At 46.1% G+C, this 8471-nt stretch overlaps 1 protein-coding gene across 1 annotated transcript; it reads right to left on the bottom strand.

The window, feature by feature from the left end:
- Positions 1-2061: 2061 nt before the first annotated feature.
- Positions 2062-5146, bottom strand: LOC136502288 (plant-specific TFIIB-related protein PTF2-like). Its single transcript, XM_066497739.1, has one exon. It carries the CDS (start codon positions 4713-4715, stop codon positions 2940-2942), a length of 1776 nt encoding a protein of 591 aa, XP_066353836.1. The 5' UTR covers positions 4716-5146; the 3' UTR covers positions 2062-2939.
- Positions 5147-8471: the final 3325 nt, after the last annotated feature.

The raw sequence follows: 8471 nt of genomic DNA, 5'->3' as shown, positions 1-8471 counted from the left end.
CGCTGTGGTGGCGGTGGCGTGAGAGGAGGAAGCCGCAGAAGGCGCCAGAACGGGGTCGCCCTTGTTGTGACCCAACGTCGAACAGTTGGTGCGCGTAGCCGGCGGGTGTTTCGGGGTGGCGATGTTGACGGCAAGGGTGGCTTCCTGGAGCGACGTGTGTTTTGATGAAGGTGCTGGAGGAGCTGAGGAGGGCGTCGCCGCCCTGCTGGAGCTTGCGGCAACGAGGGTGGTGACCTCGTGCTCACGGTCCTCGATGCCGACATCGACGATAGGGGTGGAGGTCGGTGGATGGCGTGAGGACGTCGATGGCTCAACGAGGCTGTGCAGCTGAGCATTCATCTCTTCCAACCTCGTTAGGATCTCGACGAACAACTCCTCTATCGTCGTGGCGGTCTGACTCTCTGGATCGAAGTGACTCTGATACCAGTTGTCGCCCTAATCCTCAACTCAACAATTGGGCACACAGAAACAGCATATAACCTAGCATACAAGTTTCTGGAAGGTTCTAGAAGGATCTAGGCCTGTACGTAAGAGTAGAAGAAGGGGACTAGGAAGGGTAACTCGAGTCCGCAGACTCGCTTCGAGCAGAGCTCGTCGCCGGGTTCGTGTTCTGGTCCTTCGACACCCCCTCCGTTTCCCTTGCCTATGTAATTGTGCTGCATCTGCCCTGGTTCGTTGATGGGCCAAGACAAGTCCAGCGCTGTAGCCCACTTGCTTCTCCAACCTGTGAGCCGGCCCAGCCTATATTCCAGGAGGTCCCTGACAATTGCTCACCATCTTTAATTAGCTGTTGCCTTCGCTTCCTGATTGATGATTCAAAGCTCTCAAGATATAGTAATATTCATGTGTGATTATAAACTGCACCCAGCAGAACTGATTCTCCAAGAGCCTGAAGAAACAACTGAATCATCAATTAACCAGTCATCGTTATTTCTGCATGAGCCGTGCACTAAGCAGTACTTCAATGAACGTCTTTCCTTCACTGGTTCTCTTCTCCCTCTCTGATTTACCTTTTTCAAACATAATGTTGAACCTCTTCCCTTCACTGGTTCTCTTCTCCCTCTCTGATTTACCTTTTTCAAACATAATGCTGAACCTCTTTCCCTTCACTGGTTCTCTTCTCCCTCTCTGATTAACCTTTTTCAAACATAATGCTGAACCTCTTCCCTTCACTGGTTCTCTTCTCCCTCTCTGATTTACCTTTTTCAAACATAATGCTGGATACGGATTTATCGAATTAACTGACAAGTAATAAATTTTTTAAGGTAAAGTGATGCCGTATGTTTTCGTTCTTAGTAGCAAAACAGTATAATAGCTTCCTTTTAAAACCACCAAGGTCATATGCAGGGAAAACAACTACACCAAAGGCACAAAATAGAATACAGCTTACTAACTCTGCATATACTTTTTTTAATGGTCACCTGGAGGGAAAGAATCCTCAACTAATTCATCCACAGGAGTTTCTTGAAAGCCCACGAAAATACATGAGTTTCAGTCTTTCATCAGATAAAAAAAAATCAGGACAAACAAAAGATCTAAGGAACTTCTACATTGTAGGGGAAAACACTGAAAACTAAGCTCATACCTTATCCAAATCTGGAGAAAGATCTGTTTGTACAGTATGAATGTATGAGCTCTAAACTATAGGAACTCCAGCTACGAAATTTAACCCTTAGAACATTAACTGATAAAGAAAACATTTGAGTACCAGGGAGCACATAGCATGAACTAATTCATTCACAGGAGTTTCTTGAAAGCCCACGAAAATACAAAATCAGGACAAACACAAGATCTAAGGAACTTCTACATTGTAGGGGAAAACACTGAAAACTAAGCTCATACCTGACTGAGCATGTGCATTATATCTACAATTATCCAAATCTGGAGAAAGATCTGTTTGTACAGTGTGAATGTATGAGCTCTAAACTATAGGAACTCCAGCTACGAAATTTAACCCTTAGAACATTTACTGATAAAGAAAACATTTGAGTACCAGGGAGCGCATAGCATGAATAACCTGGGAGTCAGTTCTTTGAGTTCAACCTTCAGTAAGTTCTTCTTTATATTCTTTTTGTTCTTTTTATTTCTTGAATTCTGTTGCATGGACACATCTTTTTTCTTCTATATATATTAACCAGTAGGGGGCTACCCCTCCCGTTTCCTCAAAAAACTTCAGTAAGATATAAGGATACAGGAGAAGGTAAAAGATAAGAAGAGAAATTGAAATGACTATGAGCCCAACCTAGGGGGCTACCCCTCCCGTTTCCTCAAAAAACTTCAGTAAGATATAAGGATACAAGAGAAGGTAAAAGATAAGAAGAGAAATTGAAATGACTATGAGCTCAACCTAGGTACAACTTCTATAGACTTGCTTCTTGAGTGGGGCCTTGTGGATGATTCCTGAGCACTGTGATTGGGTGGATGAAATGGGTCGAACGCAGGTCGCACGAATAGCTTTGTTCAAGAGAAACTCAAGTGCTCACCAATTATCTCCAATAAAAGGCCAAAGGCGCATCATAAACTACGTTCAATCAATTAACATGGCATTTGAACACAAGCCTCTTCAGATATGTGCATTGCACGAACCTACTTTTCACTCAGTGGGTTCAGCTGTGATACACTCATATTAGTAGAACAAAACATTTTGAATGTGAGTCTATAAATGCATGTCGTTCATGAGATGTATAGCAATGTACAAAATTACACCTCCAGTTAAATAAGCACATGGAATTGTCTGTATCATTCCTAACTTCGATCTTTTCCTTCATTAGTAGGGCAGCACAAAAATAATATTTTGCGTGTTATCATCTATTCTCTATCATAATATTGTTTTCCCACAATTAGCTTGATCTAACTTAAAAAAAATGCACTCAGCACTCAACATGAGCTTTCTATTTCACTAAAAGAATGCAAAAATTTAGAACAGTATGAAGCTATGTTCATTCAGAATGATTGGGACCATCACATACTGAAGACTTGAGAATGGCATTGCCACTATTCAATTTCCCCCCACTTACTGCACTGAATACATTCAACTCCAACAATCTTCTGTACTGGCCTTGTTCAATCTCGGCTTCATTTGCACCATGCAGGAACAGGAGCTCAATAATGCAATCTTCCCAATCGATACCGTCACAGGAACCTCTTCTTCGTCTCTTTTTCCTGGCACCTGAACTATCTGCCATATTGTCACTGAGAAGGATATGATCTATATCATCCATCTTCTTTCCCCCTCGATTCTTCCTGGTCAATTTTTGCGGGGGAGAGACATATTCGTTTCTTACAACATCTTCTGATTCTGAATTATTTGCTTTTGCAGCTGGAGCAGTAGCCTTCCTAATCGCATCAATTCGCTGCTTGGCAGCTTCAATACGTGCTCTCCTCTCCTTCTGCAACTCCAAACCAGCAGTAAACGATGGTGGAGGTGCATCGTAGCCAATGTCAATATCCACCACATCCTCAAGCAGCATGTCCTTTTTCCAACCATTATTCACTGCGTCCATACACGGCTCCAGCTCCAGTCCTCCTTTCAATCGCTTCCTCCTGTCAGCACCTTTACCAACCTTCCCAAGTTTCTGTAGCTGGGCAAGCCTATTTAGGACATTTTTGTAAGCATCTGATAGGCCCTTCTCTGAGACATTCTGGTTTTCAAATTCCTTCTCCTCTGGCTCAAGATTATCGAAATCAAAGTCATCAGCACTGACAGGAGTAATATGAAGGTATTTGGACTCGTCGTCGTCAACTTTAGAGTACGCCTGCACAATTGCAGCAATGTTCGGAGCGAAGCTCTCAAGAAACTCTTCAGAAGGGTCCGACTGTGAGCGCATCTCCATGAGCCGGAGCAGGACCGGAGCGTTGAGGAGCAGGTTCTTGGCATTGACATCGGCGCCCCACGGAAGCAGGTGGCGCGCGACATGCACCAGCGCGTCAACGAGCTCCTTGTATCGGCGGAGGCTGGTCCTCAATCCCGCCGAGATGTCCCGGGCAATGTCCTCCAAGGAGAGAGAAGTGACCCCGTTCACCTCCGCAGAGAAGGCGAGCAGCGCCACGACGAGGGGGAGCGGGAACCGGCCGGTGGTGAGCGACCACTTGGAGGCGCATCGGAAGAGGAACCGGGCCTGGGCGAGAATCGCGTCCGTCTTGTGGGCCGCCGCGGCGTTGAGCGAGGGCGAGAGTTGCACGGCGCGGTCGAGCGCGGCGGCGTAGTCGAAGCAGGGGAGGGGAGGGAGCGATAGCTGGGCGGCGACGCGAGAGACCAGGTCGCCGAGGGCGGGCGCGGAGCAGAAGGCGGCTTCCGCGGCCTCGGCGAGGGAGAGCGGGAGGCGGTGGGAGCGCGCGACGAGCAGGGTGCAGGCAGCGGCGAGGGAGGGGAGGAAGGCGCTGCCCGGGGTGGCGAGCTGGCCGTCGGTGGCGGACTTGGCCATGCGGAGCGCCTCCTCGGCGCGGGCCAGCGACAGGCCGAGGCGGGTGGCGATGGAGGTGATGCCCGCGGAGGCGACAGCGAGCTTCTGGTCGCGGTAGGCGGAGTCGGAGCTGTTGCGGACGAGGGAGGAGACGCGGAGATCGAGGCCCCCCGAGTCGTTGAAGGTGGACTGGTGGACGAACTCCGCGCCGCCGGCGTCCTGGATGACGCCGCAGGAGGTGCAGACGAGCGCGCCCGAGTCCGGATCCGCCACCACCGCGCCCTCGCCGCACGACAGGCACGTGGAGCCCATCGGCGGGGAGCCGGCGGCTGGAGCACGCGCAGCGGTGGCGGCAGCTTGCGGCGGAAGGAAAGTAACGGAGTGTGTGTGTGTGTGTGGGGGGGGGGGGGGGGGGGGGTGGGCTGCGTACCGGATTACCGGATCTTGTACCGCGACGGGTTGTAGTTGTAGTCGCGCTGAGAGCGCCGTCCTCGGCCCCCGCCGCGAGGTCGCGACGTGGCTGGCCCCCGGCGGCCGGAGTCGCAACCATGGCCGGCCAGGCCGGCAAGGAGCCTGGCCCCGCGGCCCCCTGGCACCTCCTTGGCTAGGGGCGCGGCCGCCCGGGCCTCCGCCGTGGCCGGCTCCGTGGCTGCCCGGGCCACCGCCGTGGCTGGAGGCGCGGTCCCCCTGGACGTGGCCGCCTGATGCTGGCTGCGCCGGGCCATCAACGCCCAACCACCAGGGTGAGCTCACCTTCCTATTACCTTCCTGCTACGGTGCGAATCTGAGCACTCGAACCCTAACTAGCTATTTGCTTATTTGTGTTCAGATCTGATCCATTTACAAGTGTATCCTTGTGTTATGCCTACTGTGGTGAGTTGTCAGTTCATGGATATATGAATGGATCGATGGAGGGTGTTTCTGTTGTTTGGAAATCATGGATGCCTGTTCATGGATATATGAATGCATGTTAGTTTAGTTTGGAAATCATGGTCTTGAATTAGCACTGTATCTTGAATTGGATTGTACCGGAAGAAAATTCTTGTGGTATGAATGTTGTGTTGTTTGTGCAGATGGTAATTTATTGCATAGTCAAATTGGTTTATGCTCTTTCTTTTTCTTTTTAAAAAAAAAGAAGTCTAATAGTTCTGGTTGTCTGAAATCTCGCTCTCCCAGGAGGAGGTCAGTCGGCGTCCTTTGCTTGTGTTCTCTGTGTGCACGCTTGCCAGGCTGAGGACTTCGAGCCCAAGATCCAGCAGGTCGTGGATTGGTACGTTTTTGCTACCTATTCTGTTATGTTTGCACAAATAGATAATTCTAAGGGCTGGTTTGTAGTGCTTGCAGATTTCAGCTCATGTTAAAACGAATGAGAAATCAGAAATACTATCAATTTTCCCTGAGTGAAATGTTAAAATTGTTGGTCTTCCCTTTGTTAGATTGATATAGCCTTGTGTATGCGGCCAAATGCATTTATTTCTCCTGAATTTCTAATGTCAAGGCTATCTGGTGGTCTGCTAGAAATAGTACCCCTTTGTCAGATGGTTGCATGTGTTGTGAGCCCCATAACTTACTGCTTGGGGCCACATTATCATAGTTACTGCATATGTTATCATGTTTATACGTGTTATCTAACCATTTTTGTTTGTTATATGTACAGGGCTTATGGCAGTGGCAAAGAAGATAGCCCTCTCCGTGACGTGCCAGGTTTTGAAAACTGTAGGATGAAGCTCTTTAGAGGTGTTTCATATGTTGATTGCACGGTATGATGAAACCATAGCGTTAGCACGAGCATCTGCTACACTCATTCACAGAAACTTTCAGGTACTTTTATCTTCTTTCTGAAAGATTATGGGATTATTCAGGATTATAAGGTTCTTAAGTAAGAACTTTTACTTTCAGATAAAATCAAATGTGAAAATCTGCAGCGTATAGCTCTGTCAAATGCTTATCTTTGTTATTAGTAATTTGTTGTCCTGTGGCACTCTTTTTTGTTGATCACACCCATAAATCTTTTTGGCCAGGCAAATTAGTTTATGTTAAATCAACTAACTTGCTTCAGGCTCTTGTAAACTTAAGAATACCAATAGCATCTAATGCTACATGTGTATTTGCTTATCTTTTTCATTCATACAGATTTGAACTGATTTTCCCTCCCTCCAGCGATGACGCAAAGGATCTTCTTTGAAGCATTACCAGATTGAGACACGTCTTTTCTACCATGGGAACTTCTGCAGAGCAGGGTTTGATCATTTCTTTTTCGTTTGTTTTTCTATCAAAAAGTCAGAGAATATAAAAGAAAATTCTAAGATTGCCAGGCTACAGATTTTTTAGGCCTGTCGGTATCTTTGAACAGTCCATTCTTTTTTTCGATCTTAATGTGGCTCGTACTTCAGATTTGATAGAATTAACTTTGGATTTAATGTGGCCCGTAGCATTAGCACGGGCAAATATACTATTTATTATGTTTTGGGTATTGGAGAGGATAGATGATTTTGTCACTTAGATGTATACCTTGAGCTCTTGAACGGTGGCTTCTCCCCACTATTTTTTTCTATGAATATTCAATCTATTTTATTTTATTCCGCGTTTGGTTGTTAATTTGCGTCACCTGAAATTAGATTTGCAGATTGTTCCATATCAAGAGAGCAAGGACTGCAGCTGAGCTGCGATATTTGCAGGGAAACTGAACTTCAAACTAGCACTTATCTGGCTGGAGTTCAGGGTGACGCATGCTTAAGATTGATGAGTCTGGTGCTCCGCTGCGGCGTGCTTGGCGGTGAGACAGTGGCGGGCTCGCGGTCGGCCAGGGCCAGGGGGTACATCATCGTCAAATGTGATTGCAAGGTAAAGCTCTCAACTGCACCTTTTTCATTTCTATTGCTCAGACTTCAAACCTATATCTGAAAAAATATGTTCCAAATGCATGAAATAAGATTTTTCATCATTCATTGGATCATGGAGCATCATGGGTAAATTTCATTAGGTGTGTTTTAAAAATTAAAAGTATCTTGGCTACAGAAGGATTATGGTGGTATTTCTGGTAAAAAAACTCGTTGCAACCTAGGTTACATTATATATTTATCTCTATTGAATAACTGCCACTCTATTTTCTTTTGTTTGTTAGCCCAAGTACAACGAAGACTCTTGATAAGGCTCGTGGGAACGAGTTTAGCTAATATAATTAACAATATTGTTGAGGCTCATGAATCCGCGGTAGAATGTGTAAAGGCCTCCCAACTACCAGCATATTCTTTTCTATGTGTTTTTGGAAGTTTAGGAGTTTGAGGAGAATGGAGACCTGTAAGCCCCGAAGGCCATCTTCAGCTATTGATCTTTCTATTGAAAGAGGTGATTTTTTTTAGAGAAAAGGTCTATAGGCTTTACTGAACCACCAAAGCATAATTCGATTTACATTCAGCATAGCATATTTGAGGTGTGTGTGCCATTGAAAGAGGGGATATAGAACGGCAGTTTGAAAATGGAACATATTGTTGTCTAACATTGTTTCTATTGTATCTGTATCGTCTGGCACCCATCCTCTGGGCGCTTCGTGCTGTTTGGCCTAGGGATTTTTTGTAGCCATCTTCCTATGCTCTTGCTTTTGTGTTGAAGAAATTGGAAACTCCCCTCTAACATTTTCATTAATGTACACTAACTGCATCCTTATGTAGGCTGTCTGCGTGCTCCTGAAGTGAAGATGTTGCCTTGCTTATGAAGTGAGAGGATCAAAAGAGAACAATCTGAGATGGGGAATAGCTTTTAACACGCAATAATGCTTTGCCTAGCTATGTAGCACGGATTTGTATTGCAGTCGTCACTATGTCTAGATGATATTTTCTTTTTTTCGGACATGTTTTATTTCTCCAGGTTGTCTAACTGGAGTTTTTTCTCAGTGACAAATGACCAATCTCGTGAGACAGTGCCATGTGTTTTCTGTTGTGGCATACAACAATAGATATTCTTCTTGGTGCAACATATTTTTGTCAGTTCATGTCAATTCAAGTTCATTTTTCTCCCAGTCTAATATCGGACCGTCTTTTTTGCTTGCAGGATGGTTGTGAATGGTTT

This window comes from Miscanthus floridulus, chromosome 13, assembly GCF_019320115.1.
Source record: "Miscanthus floridulus cultivar M001 chromosome 13, ASM1932011v1, whole genome shotgun sequence".
Classification (NCBI taxonomy): domain Eukaryota; kingdom Viridiplantae; phylum Streptophyta; class Magnoliopsida; order Poales; family Poaceae; genus Miscanthus; species Miscanthus floridulus.
The sequence above is the reverse complement of the archived record's forward strand: the minus strand, read 5'-3'. Positions and strand labels throughout refer to the sequence as shown.